The sequence below is a fragment of the Xiphophorus maculatus genome, chromosome 15, assembly GCF_002775205.1.
Source record: "Xiphophorus maculatus strain JP 163 A chromosome 15, X_maculatus-5.0-male, whole genome shotgun sequence".
In the NCBI taxonomy this organism is placed as follows: Eukaryota; Metazoa; Chordata; class Actinopteri; order Cyprinodontiformes; family Poeciliidae; genus Xiphophorus; species Xiphophorus maculatus.
The window spans coordinates 984982-1004138 of NC_036457.1; the positions used below are offsets into that span (position 1 = coordinate 984982).

General features: G+C 37.6%; 2 protein-coding genes across 4 annotated transcripts; one reads left to right on the plus strand and one right to left on the minus strand.

Annotated features, from left to right (window-relative positions):
* The first annotated feature begins 105 nt into the window (after positions 1-105).
* On the plus strand, positions 106-12864 carry esco2 (establishment of sister chromatid cohesion N-acetyltransferase 2). Of its 3 annotated transcripts, none has more exons than XM_023347322.1 (15): positions 106-150; positions 1274-1336; positions 2173-2291; positions 2380-2695; positions 3092-3395; positions 4242-4351; positions 5041-5146; positions 5242-5320; positions 5445-5487; positions 9029-9173; positions 9922-10053; positions 10612-10701; positions 10773-10916; positions 11548-11732; positions 12348-12864. In XM_023347322.1, exons 2-15 carry the CDS (start codon positions 1287-1289, stop codon positions 12478-12480), a joined length of 1956 nt encoding a protein of 651 aa, XP_023203090.1. In that variant the 5' UTR covers positions 106-150; positions 1274-1286; the 3' UTR covers positions 12481-12864. The 3 variants fall into 3 exon arrangements, with proteins under 3 accessions (XP_023203090.1, XP_023203089.1, XP_023203091.1); XM_023347321.1 differs by lacking the exon at positions 106-150 and adding an exon at positions 660-763; XM_023347323.1 differs by lacking the exon at positions 106-150 and adding an exon at positions 660-763 and having other exon boundaries at positions 3095-3395.
* Positions 12865-13355: 491 nt separating this feature from the next.
* pbk (PDZ binding kinase) lies at positions 13356-18401 on the minus strand. Its single transcript, XM_014470387.2, has 7 exons — positions 18323-18401; positions 17204-17365; positions 16686-16825; positions 16283-16452; positions 16014-16143; positions 15617-15793; positions 13356-13711 (listed from the first exon to the last, which is right to left on the minus strand). Exons 2-7 carry the CDS (start codon positions 17362-17364, stop codon positions 13479-13481), a joined length of 1011 nt encoding a protein of 336 aa, XP_014325873.1. The 5' UTR covers position 17365; positions 18323-18401; the 3' UTR covers positions 13356-13478.
* Positions 18402-19157: the final 756 nt, after the last annotated feature.

The following is a 19157-nucleotide window of genomic DNA, read 5'->3' on the forward strand; positions in this document are numbered from 1 at the left end:
TTGCAATGCAAAGGCAGGAAGCAAGCACGGTTTACTCTTTCAAAATAAAGTTTTTTCCAATAAAAACTGAAATCTTGAAATAGCCCGGATTTCTCTTTGTGTTTAGAAAGCTCGAGAGCAAAAGTTCAGGACGTTTCATCGTGATCTTAGGTAAGTTTTTCCTATTAATTTGACAGCCAACAATATAAAAAAACTCTTTAATCGACTCAAAATGAGAGGAATATTTGTAGAAACAGCTATCAGCGACAAGCTAGTAGCTTATATTTATGTAAAAAGCTTGTAGCATGGTCTAACATTATATATCCTAATAAGTGCTTTTACTTTTTCGCTTAATGTACTTTATACAACCATTTGCTTCTTTGTGTGCTTTATAAATAAATTAGGTTCAATATTTTTAGCTTTGCTAGCCTATTCAATCCGTTGATTTAAATACCTTTTGTCAGCCCGGATTGCTATTTATTAATTTAATCTGACCAGAATCCTAGAAAAAAATATTGATGCTGCTCAGTATTTGGGTTTATATTCAGATTTTAGCTGAAAAATCTTTATTTTGAAGGGCATTCTCCAAGTTTTTCACTGACGTAGTGTTTCCGGTTCCGTTGTTGCGCCACTATTTTTAGGCTGGCGCGCGCTCTTCAAAAACACATAGGAGAAGCGCGCGAGGACTGAGCAGCTGAAGCGCCAGTTTCGTAGATTTTCTTATTTTTTCGCTGCCTTAATTTCGACATTTATCATTTTATGTAGGCTAGAAGAAGCTTGTTCGGTAAGACGAATTAAGCGTTTTATCTTGTGTGAACTGTAATTGTTTGTAGATTTGATTCTGTCTTTAAAATCGCATGTTTAATGATCAAAGTCAATAACAGTCGGGGCTAGTATGCTTTTAATGCTAAAATATGGTTTATGTTCCTGAAAATACGAGAACAGACGGTTACATTTGGCTGTAAAAGAATGACGAAGGCAGTAGACTGATTTATTGTTTCATACGCTAATCATCCCGCCAAACGCGCGTTTACGTCCGTCGTCTGCTGCTAAATCAGCCTCAAGCTAATAATAAGCTATTTTAGCCTAATATACAGGAAGAGGAATATAAAGCTGCTTTTCTTTATTCGATCCTAGTTATAATTCATAAGGGGATGGTTGTTCAACCTGTCTCTGACACTAATATTCCTGTTTGTTATTTTGTAAAACAAACTATGACTGAAGTTTAGCAGATTTTTGTTTTTCGGAGAGGATTATTCTTGTAAAAACCTCAATCTCCTGTCGTTATGTGCAGGTAAACTTTGAACATGATAACTTCAACCAGGAAGCGAAGGCTGTCCTCCATGGACCCTGAAAGGTAAGGTGTACACACCTCATGATTATCCTTTAAATTGTTGTGGAAACAGAGTTTATGTGGGTTCTGAAAACCCCCGAAAATTTCAATTAGGTGTTTTCTAGGTCTGGAAAGTGTTTTGATTTCTGAATCAAGTCCTTGAAACTTCACAGTTTTGTAACACAGTGCAATCAGATGTTTAATAGTAGCCTAAATTATTTGCAGTTGAAATTAGATGTTTTCATCCACCTAATAAAAAGACAGACATATTTTTTTCTCACTGTCTGAAGTTAAATCAGACTAAACCTTTCTTGTTTCAGGCCAGTTAGAATTATCAAAATTATTTCTGAAGTTAGCAAAAACATTTTTTAGATTGTTTTTGTGACTTTCTTTGTAAACTTTGTTTAAACATTTAATTTGAGTCTTAACACAATTAGCTTGGATTGTAACGAATATCTATTACTCCTAATAGCTCAAAAACTTATTGATCTGTGAAATAAAGGTTGTCTTATGTTTAATACATTTTTGAAATTGTAGGATTTTTTTGTTAAATTTGTGATTTGTTCCATGTTTAGGGTTTGTGTGAGAATTTTTAAAACATAAAATGTTTTTGTTTACCTTGTCCTTGCTGCAGAATGCTAATGCAAGACATTATTGATAAGAGTAATTACTAATATAATAATGAACTGAAACTGTCTTCTGTAGTTAGTTTGTTTTGTTTTTATCTCAAGTTTGCCTTGAAAATGTTTGGATTTTGGATGTTTTTAAATGTACGAACTCTGAAAAATTTTATTTTCAGTTTTATGTTGAGTGTTTAGACTATTGTTTTTTTCTAATCTGACGTTTTATTCAAACATCAGCCACCCAACCAAGGAGGAGAAAATGTCTCCGGTGAAGAGGAGAAAGCAGCCAACAGAGCGGCTGCTTTCACCAACCGGGTTGCAGCATGGCGGACAGGAGTCGCCACGTAAGCCAGCAGGTACGACACACCTGATACATTTCTTTTTTGCCCTAAAGGTTTTGCTTACTGGAAACAACAAATCTTCTTTTTTGACTCCTTTCTGTAGGCTCTCCGCGCAGATCGTTCCGTAATTCCCCAGCGAAGCCTTCGGTGGTGACGAGTTCCTTCTACGGCAAGCAGAAGAGCGTTTATCTCACCCCGCTTGAGAGGAAGGCAGTGAAGGAATCTCTTCCTTTCCGTCTGTCTGCCTTGCCTTCTCCTCCTCAAGCTGACAAAAAAACAGATGAGAAAATGAAGAAAGCTGCAAAAAGAAGCAACAAACCCAGAAAATCATCCGTGGGATCCAGTAAGAGAGCGAAGAAGGAAACCAGAAGTTCTCAATCACCTGTAAAGAAAATTCAGCTGACCAGATGCAACACAAGGTTTGTTTCTGATTTTTTAAATCAATGATTTGCATAACAAATTAAAACGAGTTCAGTAACTTCCATTTGCATGATTTATTTATTTTCTCTCTTTCTGAAAACTGGATAATAAAAGTCTCCAGTCTGCTGCTTTGGTCTCAACTTGCTCTCTCTTTTTTTGAAGAATTTAATTTATAGAGACTTCACAATTAATTTTATTAGTTGTTTCTGTTTTATTTATTTATTTTGAATATTTAAATCTTCTTCCAGGTCCAGTGTGAAAAGTTTATTGGAATTTAAAGTTCATTGATTTATGAGAATCAGTTCTTGTATTATATTACTTGAAAATGGTCTCAAAGCAACTGTTCTATTGTTAATCACAATAACATATTAACCTTTAACTATTGTTTTATTTAGCAGTGCTGCAGCTAATCTGACATCCAGCAGCAGCAGCGAACCTCCAAACAACAAACCGGCAGAGGCGAAGAAGGCGATCACCATTTCTTTTGGCAGCCTGAAACCGAAGCCGAAGATCTTCGTCGGAGCCGCTTTCTTTGGTACAGGAAAGAAGCCGACGTCCATGTACAAAAAGTCGGCTCCAAGGTCGTCGACCAGGCCCGCTCCAGTCCAAACTAAGAGCCGCCCTGAACCGCAGCAGAACAAGGAGACGCCAATGCAGCAGGATGAAAAGGTCGTCCAACAACAGCAAGAACCAGAAAAGGTTTGTGCATCACTTCTGAAGATGACTCTTCACACCTGCTGTCCTGTTTGTTGATTTAAAACAGATTATTATTATTATTATTATTGTTGGTGGCTTTACCAGACATCTGGCTTTTTAAAACTACAATAAAAGATATTAGTGTGTGGTTTAGTGTTTTTTCTGGATGTATTGTGATTAAACCACCAACTAAGGTTATTATTTAAGACTTTAGTATTAGGGCAGAAAATGATTAATTGATAATTGAAATGTCAATTAATTTAGTCATCAATTGATTGCTAACTGGAGTATACAACCTCAAATGACAATTTACTGAAAGAAAAACATTTATTTCAGTAATTCAGCCAGAATTGTACAAAAAAAATCTATATACATTTTTAAGACAAAAATCTTTGCTTGTAAATATGTTCTTAAGTCTTAAGTTTGAACTTCACAGAGTTTATTTTTTATTTAAAAAAAAATAAATCTGCCACTTTGCACCTTTTGCTACCCAATTATTAATCGGTTAATAAACTTAACAGATCAGGTTTATGTTGAGTTTTTTGCATGTTTGGAAGTTTTTTTTTTAGCTGCAAATCGTCAAGTTTTCACTAAAAGAATCCCATGTTGTTGCATTTTAGGCAATAAAATGCTTGTCTTATTTATGAAAGGAATCAAAACATTTTTCTTATTTGCATCTTTTAATGTATTTCTAATATTTAATAAAACACTCAAGTGGTTAAATGAAATCTGCAGGATGTGCCTTTTTTATTATCCGTTAGTTGCAGCCCTGATTGGTGTACAACATTACAGGAAATAAACGATTTAATGTGAGATATTGGGGGCTTATTTTTGTTTTGTTCTGTACAGCAAATAAATGTGGAGGAGAACCAAGACAGAACTAAGCAGAGGACAAAGTTTGATCCAACTGACTGGATGGACGTCGTCGATGAGGAGGAAAAAACTCCCCGTCCATCCAGGTAGGAGGCCAGAACTATTTATAAAACTAATGTAAATGTTTTTATATTTCAATTCTTACAAAAATGTGTTTTTAATCTTGAGCTTAAAGAGTTTTAAGCCTGTGAAGTTTCAATATTCTGTGTTTTAAATGCTTCCTCAATAGTACTTAAAAGTGTAAAATTTAATTTGTGAAATTTTTCAGATTGAGAAAAGAAATATTAAATTTTTTCCCAACCTTTCCCCCCATTCTCACTTTTTAAAAAGCAAAAATCTAATAATGATGCAGCGACTATATTATTTCATATCACCTTCCAAAAAAAAGAAAAAAAAAAAGGCCTAAGTCATTCTTTGTCAAAAGTTTATTTTTCTTTTTATGAAACTTTTGGTGATTTATTTCACTTTTGGCAAAATTTTACCTGCTGTTTTCCAAACAAATCAGCTGTAAAATTCTCAGGTTTCATTCTTACTATCTGTTTTAAATGCCAAATTACGTCCGTCTACGAAACATCTACATCTTATATGTGTGAAATATTAAACTAAAGAGCGGCTGACAACGAAGAAAGTTCTGGTTCTGATGAGATTTGAACCAAGATTTGGATATTTCACAAAAAATTAAGAGCTTTGAAATAACAACATGGCATTTCTGTGTGTGTTCAGATCTTAAAAAGTGCTGTATAAAATGAGTCGGATGTAAATTTTTCTCCCTCAGTTCCCCCAAATTGTTGGTGGAAACGCATGGAATTACAAAACGGCTGAAGATTGTTCTTTCCAGAACTCCAAGTCCAAAATCTGCAACATTGTCCATCAGCAGTCTGGTAGGCTCATCACAAGTTCTCTGGATTATTGTGAATTAAATTGGCTTTACATGTTGTAAGTATTTTAACTTTAAATATTTTTTTTTCTTTTCCAGGATGACTTGATGGCAGATGGAGGCTCTGAGCCGACCTTTGACCAAGGCGACATAAACCCCACCAAAGCGTCCTCCAAAGGTTTGTTCCTGCAGTATAAACAGTTTATTAATCCATCTGTGTCAGTCAGAACAACTAATTCTATATTTATACATTGTTCTTCATCTATATTTCCCCATTTCATATCTTTTTCTCCTTTCCACAGCTTCTGGAGCCATGTACCCCATATTTGATTCTTTGTCAAAAAGGTGCGACATTTTAAATATAAGTATTGTTTGATGTAACATGAAATTAATCCAAATATTTTGGGTTTTTCTGTTAAACCAGTTGACCTTCTTAAAACTAGATCAATTCAGATCTCTTTAGCATGCTAGCCGCAACTGTTTAACATGCTAATCTAAATGCTCAGTCAAGTCTCCAGACTCCCCCCCCCCACATTCGACCCGTTCCAGTTTGCCTACCGCCGAAACCGCTCCACTGAGGACGCCATCTCCTCCGCCCTACACCTGAGCCTGGCTCACCTGGAGGAGAAGAACACTCATGTGCGGATGTTGTTCCTGGACTTCAGCTCAGCGTTCAACACAATCATCCCACAGCATCTGGCAGGAAAACTGGGACACCTGGGCTTCAGCACCCCCCTGCGAAACTGGCTGCTAGACTTCCTCACCGACAGACCTCAGTCAGTCCGGATCGGACAACACACCTCCGATGTCATCACCCTCAGCACAGGCTCCCCTCAGGGCTGCGTCCTGAGCCCTCTGCTGTTCACTCTGATGACACACGACTGCGTCCCCAGGTTCGCCACCAACCACATCGTGAAGTTCGCGGACGACACAACGGTGGTGGGCCTCATCAGAGACGACAACGACCTGGACTACAGACAGGAGGTGGAGCAGCTGGTGGACTGGTGCAGAGACAACAGCCTGATCCTGAACGTTGACAAGACGAAGGAGATGATCGTCGACTTCAGGAAGAACCGGCCCAGCCACGCTCCACTGCTCATCAACAGCTCGGCTGTGGAGGTGGTCAGCAGCACCAAATTCCTGGGGGTGCACATCACTAACGACCTCACCTGGACTGGGAACACCACGTCTCTGGTCAAGATGCACAGAAACGCTTGTATTTCCTGCGGAGAATGAGAAGAGCACACCTGCCCCCGCCCATCCTCAAGACGTTCTACAGAAGCACCATAGAGAGCATTCTGACCAGCTGCCTCTCTGTGTGGTGTGGAGGCTGCAGCGCCTCCGACTGGAAGAACGTGAGGAGAGTGGTGGGGACAGCAGAGAGGATCATCGGGGCCCCCCTTCCCTCCATCCAGGACATTTCATCCCAGCGCTGCGTGTCCCGAGGCTGAAACATCATCAGTGACCCCTCACACCCCCACCATGGACTGTTCTCCCTGCTGCCCTCTGGAAAGAGGTTCTGCAGCATCCGGTGCAGGTCCACCAGGTTCTGAAACAGCTTTTTCCCACTTGCCATCAGACTGCTGAACTCTTAACTGGACTGTACTTAAAATCTGGTCTCCACTTCATACCTTGCACATATACAGAGCCAAATAACTTCCATTTTACTGTCAGTCCTGCACTTTATATTTTATATTCATATTTTATACTGTATTTTATTTTATTCTGCAGTAACCTCACAGCTAGGCCTGTCACGATAGCAAATTTTGCTGAACGATTAATTGTCTCAAAAATTATTGCGATAAACGATAATATTGTTTGAAGACCTTTTTACACTGATTTAATGAAAATGATATAATAATCCATGCGATTTCCTGCCAAAGATAGATACACTTTATTTTCAAAAGAACACTTAACACTTGAGCTGATAAACAACCAAAAATAAAATGGATTCTCAGTCTCCATTAACAAAAAAACTCACTGGAAAAAAAAAACTAAACAACATAAAGCCAAAGTGGAAATAAATACTGCATTCAACCAAAAGAGTGCAGATTATGAAGTCTGTATATTATGTTGCCCTTCAGTAATAATTAGATTTAAATAGAGAAGATGGGCACATCGACTACCTGATGCAATAATTCACACTACATGATTTTCTGCTCCTATTTTTCCCCGTACAACAATCTTAGAATGTTGGTCTTTCTAAGATTGTCGCTTACGATTTCATAACCGATCATCCTGCAGTATGTAGTGTGTTACGGTAGATCGTGTTGCCGCTTCAAATCAGGGTTTTTAACGCAGCCTGTTGAATGTGACAGGTAGCCAATCAGAAAGCGTGGATTCTCGTTTGCGCTTTCCGAGGGGAAATTAAGGAGGGGAATCCCAAACAGCTGACGGCGCAACCCGAAGTCCAGCGGACATTGGAGATATGTGGAAACATTAATGTTTATTCAACATGCAAAGACTATAGAAATGACAAGAGGAGGAGTTGGAGCTAAATTGCTACCCCAGTTGATAAACCCGGTAACTTTTCAGCTGTTCTTCGTTAACGTGACGTAAACAGGTTCTAATGATTTTCATTCAGTCAGGACTTTACGCTGACACTAGCCACATGCATTGCAGGTAGATTGTAGTAAAGCATTGATTAATGCCTGGTTTTAAAATTAGTTCACTGGACTTGTAGCCATTATTTTGTGCCCATTGTTGGACACCACATGGCAGGAACGAACCCAATGGAACCGTTATACCTAGGATTTCTGTCGGCTAATGTGTGGTCTGTCAGGTTTTGGAAATGGGCCGACAATCGGCCGACAGCTCTAAGATCGTAGTCTGCGCTGGGCTTTACACTAAGGAAATGAGGAAGGGGGGGTCAGTGTAGAGCACCGGAGCTGAGCCTTTTTTCATTCAGTGTCATTAACAGAAAGAGGAAAAGGCCGGAAGAGACGATAATGCCGATAATTACAATGACTTCGATAGTTTTAATTTATCGTACGATTAATTGATTTATCGTTTATCGCAACAGGCCTACTCACAACATTGGAACCTCAAACATTGTCCTGAGCCGTATGCAACGAAATTTCGTTCTGTATACACCCTGTGCATGCAAAATGACAATAAAGTCGGTCTAAGTCTAAGTCTTGATTAAACAAGGAAAATGATCAGTAGCTGGGCGGCCATTTTGAGTCCGATAAATTAGTTGCAATATAAAAGATTTTTAATACCTGGTAGAGAAACTGAATCACCCAGAGATGTAAAACCCTGAAACTAGTTTTTGACTAATCATCAGAATAACTTGATGGATCAATTATTGTGGCGATTAATCACATTAAAAAATTGGTAAATTCTGCAGATTTTTTTCAAACCTTATTATACAATATTAGAAATGCATTAAAAGATGCACATAAACAACTTGGTTCTTTTTTTTTAAATGGGAAAATAAACATTTTATTTCTTAAAATGCAATAACAAAGCATTCCTTTAGCACATATTTGATCTTTTGTAGCAAAGGATGCATCTGCAGCTAAAGAAAATTCTGGTTTGTGAAAAGCACAGCTCCTTCTGCTTGGTTTAACATCAATACAGTGTGACTTATTGATAATTTTTTGGATCAATAATCAATAATTGGAGATAAAAATGTCCTTAATTGGGGATTTTATTTGGAGAATTGGAAGCAAGTGTAGCTAATCTGTTCCACTTGAGGAGTTCTGGGCAGAACTTATATTCAAAGTTTTTTTATATATTTTTTTTGTCTTAAATTCAAAATGTAAATATTTTTTGTACATTTGACTATTATTTCAATTAATAACGATTAATCGTTCCAGCCCTACAAAGCATGTAAAACTCTCACAGACTCGTATATATTTTGAATTTTTACCGATGGTTTCAGGTTGAGTGCAGCTCTGCGTTCCCCGGTGTCCTGCAGCACGCCGTCCGCCTCCTCAGGAGCTTCACTGCAGCCGCCATCATCCGCAGCTAAAGAGCGACAAACTCGCAGGAAGAAGGAGAAGCTGGACAGCGACCAGCTCATCATCGTATGTTTAACTTCTTTTTCTGTTTTTATGTGTCTGAACATTGATTTGGTTCATAATTCACACATAAACCTTTACGTCTCATTCAAGATTAGTGGTAAAAAGGTCAACCAACCACCCCACATTACCTAAATGTAACAAAATAAGTGCTAAATATCTGTGCAGCAAAAAATATCTTGTTTATTATTTTTAAAAGTTTCCAGAGGTCGTCAGATGTCGACTGTCCTCCCCTCCTTCTTACATTTACAAAATCAAGCAAATTTGGGTTTTGTGAACATTTTGTTTTTGCTGCTTGTGTTTAAAGATATTAATGAAATTTTAGAGGTTAAAAGTTCAGTTGCACCTTCCCCCCAAAATGACCCAAATCTAACAAAATTGGTGCCACACGTTTGTGCAGTAAAATATTTTATTTGTGCTGCTACCATTTTAAAGAGATGTTAAAAAAAATCTCCAGAGGTCATCAGACGTCAACCATCCTCCCATCCTGCTTACGTTTACAAAATTAAACAAATTTGGTGTCAAGCAACTCGGATACGAGATCAGGAGGAGGGTTGGTATTGGGATTGAAATTTTGTGCAGCAAAATGTTTCTTTTATGCTACATTTGCTTTGCAGATATTGATGATAATTTGACCTATGGAAACTTGTTTCCATAGGTCAAATGATAGCAGCAAGTTTGACACCCATTTTGTCAGATTTGAAGGCCGTTTACTCGTATAAACCTGACGAGTTTTATGAATCGTTTTCGTCAGGATGCTGGACAGAAGCAGTTTGGAGCAACGACCTGCAGCTCCTGTGGGATGGTTTACAGCGCTGACAACCCAGAGGACAATTTCCAGCACACCCAGTTCCACCAGCGGTTCCTGGACTCCATCAAATACGTGGTGAGATTTCCTTTGTCTTCTTTCTTTACCGACAGGAGAAGCAACTGAGATACAAAAGGGTTAAAAAAAAAAGAGTTTAAAATGGGGGTGGGTGACATGAAATTAGTTTTTCACCATTTTTTTATTGTTATCACAATAGTACTACAAAATATTGTGATTCAGTTCTACTCATTACAGCTTCTTCAGGATGTTTAGCATTCATAAACTCAAATACTGCTCCTGATTAATGTTACCATTTTAAATTAGCTTCTTCAGGACAACACATAAAAACTGCACACAGTAACTAGTCATATTTTCAAATTTACTGATTCTAAACAGTGGAGAAAACAGAAAAAACTAATGATTTTATTACTAATGGAAACTTATCAAGACAACTATAAATCAAAATTCTTATAGGAAATTTTCACAATAAAAGAAACTGCAATAAGTGCCCACCCCTAGTTTAGAATGTTAATAGTCAATGGTTATTTGATTAAATTGATTTTTTTTTCACAGATTGATTAATTGTGTGGTTTAAGTTTATTTAATCTGAACTTGTGCTTCATTTTTTTTCTCCAGGGTTGGAAGAAGGAGCGGGTGGTGGCCGAGTTCTGGGACGGTAAAATCATCCTGGTTTTACCTGACGATCCAAAATATGCAGTGAAAAAGGTGCAGAACCTCTCAGCAGAGATGTCTGGTTTGAATTTAAATGCTTGTGTTTAATACCGATTTTGTTTCAGGCTGAAGAAGTGCGTCGCATAGCGGACAACGAGTTGGGGTTCCAGCAAGTGACTCTAAGCCGACCAACTCAGGCTAAAACCTTCCTGTTCATCAACACAGACAGGCTGGTGGTGGGATGCCTGGTGGCTGAACCCATAAGACAGGTACAGGTTAGGGGTTTGATTTGTTATGCATTGACTGCATTTGTCAGAAGTAAAAAGAATCTAAAGGGTTGGAAGGAGGGTAGGTATTTGGGTTGAAAGAGTCGATTTAAAATATATATATATATATATATATATATATATATATATATACTTTTTCTAGAAATTTCTGAGGATAATCTCACAATTTGAGTTTTTCTTGCAATATTTTGAGTTTTTGAACTCAAATGTCCACTTTTCTAAACTCTAAATTTGAGGGATTTTTGTTGCAAATTTACTTTTTAAAAAGAAAATCTACAGCATCATACATCGCCCAGCCCTAACAAAACATAAAAAAAATGTATACCATTTTTCAGAATAGCTTTTATTACAACCAGATAGAAAAACGTTAGTTTAAAATTATTCATTGCACTGTCAGTGTTACTCTTTGTGAAAATGCTTTACAAATGTATTTTTTATTACCATTTGCATTTTAAAACTCAAAAGTGACTGATACATTAAAAAGTTGCAGCATAGTCACTTTCAGACTCTTGTTAATATTTCTAGGTAAACACAAATTCCAGGTGATTTTTAATGAACTTGTTCCTGCTGCTGGTACCAGTTGTTTTATGCCAGTTATCCTATTTTCTCTCAGGCCTACAGGGTTCTGGAACAGCCAGATCAAAACAAGGACATGAGGAAGGACGACTTCATGGATCGCCACAGAGCCTGGTGTTGCTCCACCGTCCCGGAACAAGCGCTGTGTGGCATCAGCCGGATCTGGGTCTTCAGCCTGGCGAGGCGGCAGGCCATCGCAACCCGTATGCTGGACACAGTGAGGTGAGACGTCTCTTTTCCCACATTTAAGCACTTTCCTAGCATTTTTAAGGTAATATTAAAACTTTTTCAGCAGCTCTTTGGAATTAAAATAATACAAATTAACAAGTGACAGTTTCAATCCACTATTATATAATTTATTACTGTTTTTAATTAACCTTGCCCTGATGTAGAATACTATCATAAGACGGTATTAAAATCTGACTAAGCTTATGTTTGGAAATGTCTCACACACCGTATTGATCTGGTTGATCTGAAAATAAAACACAAATTTAACAAACAAATCCACTAATTTCTATTTATTTCTAGGCCTGTTGCAATAAATCAATTAATCTCATGATAAATTAAATATGCTTCATTACTTTCATCTGCATGATTTATTGTTTTTCTCCTTTCTCTCTCTTTGGATGACTGTCTTAAGTTTCCCTTTTTTTGCCTCCTTCAGAAATTGTCATTCTCAAAGGACATTTTTGTTTATAGGGACTTAATTCATTTTATTTGTTGGATATTTAATGTCTCCCAGTTCCAGAGTTAAATAATCCTTAGAATTGAAAGTTTGGTGATCTTTGAGAATGCGTTTGCATTACTATTATACAAAACACCTAATTTCTTTTCTAGGAGCATATTCATGTTCGGGAGTTACCTGACCAAGGAGGAAATCGCCTTTTCTGATCCGACACCGGACGGGAAGTTGTTTGCCACTAAATACTGCAACACGCCGACCTTCCTTATTTACAACTTCGTCGCATGAAGAGTCTGGAGTTTATCACTCTTTAAAGGATTCTGCTGAATGTTTTTATATGCAAAGCTGTTCTATGTTTAAGGCTTTAGCTTTGTGTGTAAAGAAGTTAATCAGGTAGAGAACTGTGTTTTTTGAAAGTTCAGATGAATTTTATTTATATTCCAGCCTGCTTTACTGAATGTTTTGTTCTTTCATTCAGCTTTCAGGCATTTTTAGTGAGTTCAGCTTACTGAACAGTTAAGTTTATGAAAAATGTTCAACATAAAATTTCTCTACTTGGTTTCAGTTCAAAGTATTCTGTGCACTTTGAAGACGAAATGTTTCAGAAATATTGATGCCATCACTGTTCAGGGACATTTCTTTGTACATTTAATAAAATACTTCCTTTTAAAATGCAAAACCAGTTCTTGCCTTTTTCCAAGGCTACGGCCCAAAATGACCATTTTTAAAATGTGTATAAATTTATAGTTAGAAATAGGGATGCAAGTTATTGATTTATAGATTGCTAAAGTGATCTTATTGCTCAATTAATACATAAGCATATCGGTAATGTCTGGATACATTGATGCAGCTCGGCTGAATGAGCGCCATTAAGATGAAATTTAAGGAGTTTGTGGTGTGAGAACCGCATAAAGTGTATTTTACATCCCACTCGACTCGTTTCGACGCTTCTCTCCCACTTTCTACATCATAACCCCGCCACCATCTTTGTTTCTGTATCAATGGCTCAAGTTAAAGACCAGCAGCGCCCTCTGCTGGATGGAGGCCAAACTACAACATTTAATGGCGGTCTAAAAGGCCGTTTCTAATCCATTACAACTAATTTTACTCTTATAAACCATTAACTGACAATTGGAAAACTAAAAAAGAATAAAAGAGAGGAGCATTTTTACAAAGTTTATTGTGACAAATACTGAGTTAAAGATTGAAGTACACGGTGACAATATAAAAATCAGCTGGAAAACATACATATAAAGAGAAAAATATTACATTGGGGTTGGCCACCATCAGTCAATAACGATCACTTCACCTGGTGCTCGGTCCAGGGCAGCATTTTCCTCTAAGACCTGGACGATCTGCGCTGCTGAAGGTCTCTTCTTGGGGTTTTCCTCAGTGCAAAGAGAGAAGAGCTCCACCATCCTGCGGTACGAGCCGCCCAGCAAAGCCGCATCCAGCGGCGGCCGCGTCCCCAAATGCTCATAGTAAGTGTCCTCATCAAAGCTAATTTCTATGGAATCGTCTGGAATACACAAAAATAAGATTAAGTGAAATTCACACCCATCCAACTTAGGTTTTTGTTTTCTTACCCAGAAGCAAAAGCCTGAGGCAGATATACAGAGATCCCCTCAATGAACTAGAATATTATTGAAAACTTAATTTATTTTGGTAACTATCTCCAAGTGAAACATCCATCCATCCATCTTCCGCTTATTTGGGGTCGCGGGGGTAGCAGCTTCAGAAGGGAGGCCCAGACTTCCCTCTCCCCGGCCACTTCTTCCAGTTCCTCCGGGGGAATCCCGAAGCGTTCCCAGGCCAGCCGAGAGACATAGTCCCTCCAGCGTATCCTGGGTCTTCCCCGGGGCCTCCTCCCGGTGGGTCGTGCCTGGAACACCTCACCAGGGAGGCGTCCAGGAGGCATCCTGACCAGATGCCCGAGCCACCTCAACTGGCTCCTCTCGATGTGAAGGAGCAGCAGCTCTCACCTTGTTTCTAAGGGAGAGCCCAGACACCCTAAGGAGAAAACCCATTTCAGTCGCTTGTATCCATGATCTCGTTCTTTTGGTCATGATCCAAAGCTCATGACCATAGATGAGGGTGGGAATGTAGATCGACCAGTAAATCAAGAGCCTCGCTTTTTGGCTCAGCTCTGTCTTCACCACGACAGACCAGTAGAGCGCCCGCTGTGCCAATCCGTCTGTGGATCTCCCTCTCCCTTCTTCCCTCATTCGTGAACAAGATCCCGAGATACTTAAACTCCTCTACTTGGAGCAGGACACCCCCCGACTCGGAGAAGGCACTCTGCCCCCGATGTCCACGCAATATCGCAGAGTCGCGTTAACCAACACAACCCTAAAACATCCAGAGCCTTGAGGAACTCCGGGCGAATCTCGTCCACCTCCAGAGCCCTGCCACCGAGGAGCTCTTTAACCACCTCGGTGACCTCGTCCCCAGAGATTGGAGGGCCCAACCCAGAGTCCCCTGGGTCACTTCCTCAATAGAAGGCATGTTGGTGAGATTGAGGTCTTTGAAAATTTCTGAAATTTGTAAACTAATTTCACACATTTTCTAGAAGAAAACATGGAAATTTTCTGAGTTTAAAAGCAAAACATTTTCTACTTTTTGAGCTGAGAAATTTCTACAAATTTTCTCAGCTTAATCTCAAAATTTTAATTTTTTCCCACAAATCTTTGACTTTTGGAGCTCAGAAAATTTCCATGATTTTTATAAAAGAATTTTTTTTTTTGATCAACCTCAAAATGTTTGAGTTTTTCTCTCACAAATTTTTAAGTGCAGATAATTTCTTTTATTTTTCTAAAAAAAAATTAAAAATCTAAGAATTAATCTGAGTTTTTTGTGGAAATTTACTTGGAAACAATGGAAATGTAGTTGTTTTTTTTTTTAAAACAATATCTCTAATAAGCCGTCATACAAATGAGACTCATCTAGAAATGCGTTGTAATTTATTGAATGACTAATCAGCGCCCTCTCCTGGAAATAGTGCAAACTGCATCTACCGCTCGGATTGATCGGAGATTCATTGATAAAATCTGATAAAGACCAGTTCATATTTTACTCTATTTCCAATATCTTTACATCATGGAGATTTTAATACAAAAACTTGCAGAACATTTTGAAAAATTCAAAGCTAGAAATCAATTTCTAGATAACACAAATTAATCGTTGATTTTTGAAAACTACTGAGTTCAATTACTTAGGAAATACCTCCATAAATGGGAGTTTTTTATTAGGAGTGCACAAGTATTATTGAAATACAAATATCCTACACATATCTGTTTTGTTAGAAATTTTTGTAACTTTTCTCACATATAGATTAAATGATGAACTTGAGCCACTTTCATACTTTGATGATAATAAAATGACTATAAAAACAGCAACATATCCTCAGGTACATAAATCATCTTACCCTCGTTTTCCTCGTCGTCCAGCATCTGCAGGTGCGGCATGTACAGAGTCATCATCTCCCACAGAGTCAGACCGAAGGCGAAGATGTCGGCCTTGTCCGTGATTTCTCCTCCCTCCTCCAGAACTTCCTTCGGGTTCCACGGCTCTGTGCCGACGTACTCTGCTTCTGGGTCGGACACTGAAGACAAACAAAGCTCTTAGATACTTCATTTTAAATACTCCGATGTCTCTAAAGAAAAACATAAAGAAAATGAGCTAAAATGGATGTCTGGTATGGACAAATACAGGTTTTACTTAAGCAAAAAAAAAAAAAAAAAACAGCAAATCTGCTTCAGTTTTTATCATTTCCAAAGAACCAAACAAACTAAAGAAATCTTTTAACTGAAGACGAGGTTTACCTTTCATGTTCTCATCGAGGTGCAGAGAAACGCCAACATCGCAGATTTTGATCGTTTCAAAATCCCCTTTGATAACAATGTTACATGACTTCATGTCGCCATGCAGAAGCTTCTTCTCATTGTGAAGGTACTGCAGAGAAATCCTTCAATTTACTATATATATAAATAAGTTAATGGTTGCATTCACTGGGTTTACTCAAATTTAAGACATTTTAAGACGATTATGAATGCAATTTAAGAGTTATGTCGACTGTTTCTGACTCGTTTACCTGCAGGCCACGTGCCACATGCAGAGCCACCTTCTCAATGTTGGCAGCAGGAAAAGCTTTCAGTCCGTTCTCCCTCCGCTTCTCGATCAGGTCATTGAGGGACTGCTCACCTCCATACTCCATAGCCAGACACTTTGAGCCGTCTTTTGCCGTGGTGAAGGCGCGGAAACCTTGAGAATGACACAAAGAGATAAAGAACTACTTCTAGGAATGACTTTACACTGACACAGAGAACGGAAACAAAATAAAACCTCCAACGTTTCACCTCAAAGGCGTTTTTACACAATAAAAACAACCTAAAGTACCTCCTACGTGTGTTTTATTGATATTTATTCATTCATTTCTGCAGATTTAGCTTTATTCTACATTACATTAGCTTGTATGTATTTGTTCTTAGTCTTACCAACAATGTTTGGATGGTTTATTCCCTTCAGGAGTTCGGCTTCCTCATTCAGACGCATCTGGTAAACTTCAACCTGTTTGGAGGCACATTTGCTGTTGATCTTCTTCACAGCCCATGGAGAGGAGTTTAGCTTTCCCACTCTAGATTCAAATAAAATAAAATAACATAACAGTTTTACTTTCTTTTTTTGTCATTGTAACACATAATCTCAAGCAAAAATCTTTTATAAATTCTTCAAACTGTAATTTCCAGATTTTTTCTAAGCATTTAAGACAATAAACAGCTAATATTTAATGATTTCTCAAGTTTCAGTATTATTAGATGGCAGGCTTTGCAAGAAATAAATTATATCCAATAAAATTAACATTAAAAGAGAAAATGTTGATTTTTCCAGCTTCTCCTTTTGTTGCCAGTGGCTGACTTGTTGGAAGTTTTTTTATTATTTTTCTGTGCACAAATACATTAACAAAAATGAGATTTACATTTGATGCAAGTCAGTTTCCAGGATCTTTTCTAACCTGTCCATGAGGTAAACACTGACTCCAGTCCCACAACCCAGCTTCTTCATGAAAGGTGAAGCAGGGATGGTGATCGGAGTCCCACCTCCGCTGCTCCCAGAACTCCTCACCTGGCCTCGAATCGGGGTTTTAAACGCTCTGTCCTCATTTAGAGAAGCCATTCTGCCCAAGAAAACACATTAAAACTATTAGAAACAAACATATTTCATATGTTTAGCGTTCTTACCCAATTAAGCAGTGTGATAGGCGGCCAATTCACAGTCCTGGATTAACTCAGATTATCTTAATTTTAAAATCTGTATAGCAATATTAGAGTGTTATTGAATCTGGACTGGAGTAATTAATTAAATATGGATTATTTCTAAGATTAATGTGTGATTTCTTCAGATGCTGTTTGTAAATTTGCAACAACAACAGTTTTACTGATTTATCTTCACTGATCATTTTAAAATCATGTTCCAAAAAGGAGCTAAAAGTAGTAAAAGTATCCTTAAGAGTAAATCTTAAGAATAAATCAAAGCAAAAATACATCTTTCTTTAAAAGCTGGGATTTTTGCTTTCAAAATACGAATTAAAAAGTCCAGAAACAAAGACTTTTTCACACCCAGATGTTACTTTCCCTTTATTTACCCAGATCTGATTTAAAATCTTAAAGTAGTACAGAAAAAGAAATGTTACATGTATAAAATCACAGCCGAATAAAAGTATAAAGTATTTTATGGTGTACGGATACTCTAAATAGCTGTAGGCCTATTTATGATTTTTTACTTATGAAAAATGCCGAAATCTGAATGGAGGTTGGCACATTCAAGGAAAAAGCGTAAAATACTTTCACGAACTGTCAAAATTATTCTTAAGCAGCGTCAAAATATCCTTTTATTAAAAGCTACAAGCGCAACAAACACAAGATACTATTTTTTCATATAACAATATAGCATCATTAAGTAAACGTTTAGACCAAGCGAAGGAAAAAACAACCTTAAAATAATGCTAGTTCTCGTCGTTTCATCAGTTTACCGCTTAAATACATAATTGAAGTTAACGCAGAAGCAGTATAACTAACTAAATCTTTATTTTGACATTTAAAACTTAGCATTTGGTTTAGTAAATTAAAGTTACCTCAGATTCTTTCTCCTGGTAAGAGCAAAACAGCCGGTGTCCAACCGCGCTGCACATTCAAACTAACGGCTGTTGTCGGTATGGTCGCCGAGGAGGGACAAAATAGTCAACATTTCTGAAACACTTTCCAGGAGCAGTTTGCCTGTCAGTGTTTTTAAATTTTATTTATTTTAGAAGCACAGTGAATGTCCGATGTTTATTGTAAACATACTTACTGGAAGAAAAAAAATTAAATAAATGAGAGAAAAATAATTGTAATTCAAGCTTACACCAGCAGAGGGCGGTCATGATTTTTAATTTTAATTTTTTTTTACTTTGATATAGATTTATTAGATGTTTGACAGGTGCATCTGACAGTTTTAAAAGACTCAAATATTTTAACCAGCTTACTGAAATCTCAATAGATGAAGCAGTGACAGTTATTTCAGAGCCCACAGGCAAAACCATGACGGATCTCCAACCTGTTATTTTATCCAAAATTATTGAGACATAAGAGGCTAGATTTTATTTTTCCTCAAAGATTTTTCATAAGTTTAAAGCAAATTAAACTTAAAGTCATTAGAAAACATGCTGCGTCATGATCCCCCAAATACTTCCTGCCGTCTTCTACTTCGTGGTGTGGCCAGGAGTAACATCCGGTTGTTGATCATGTGACTGATGTGACTTGAAAAAAGTGTTTCCATGGCAAGTTTTGTGAAATAAACCAACTTATTTGGTTTATCATTAACACGGCAAAGAAAAGAAAAAGTTGTTTGGAAATTGCAGTGTTTCCATTAAGCAAGTAAATTTTAAAAATGTCAAATTGCGCAATTATTACTGCAGTTTTTTTGTAGTC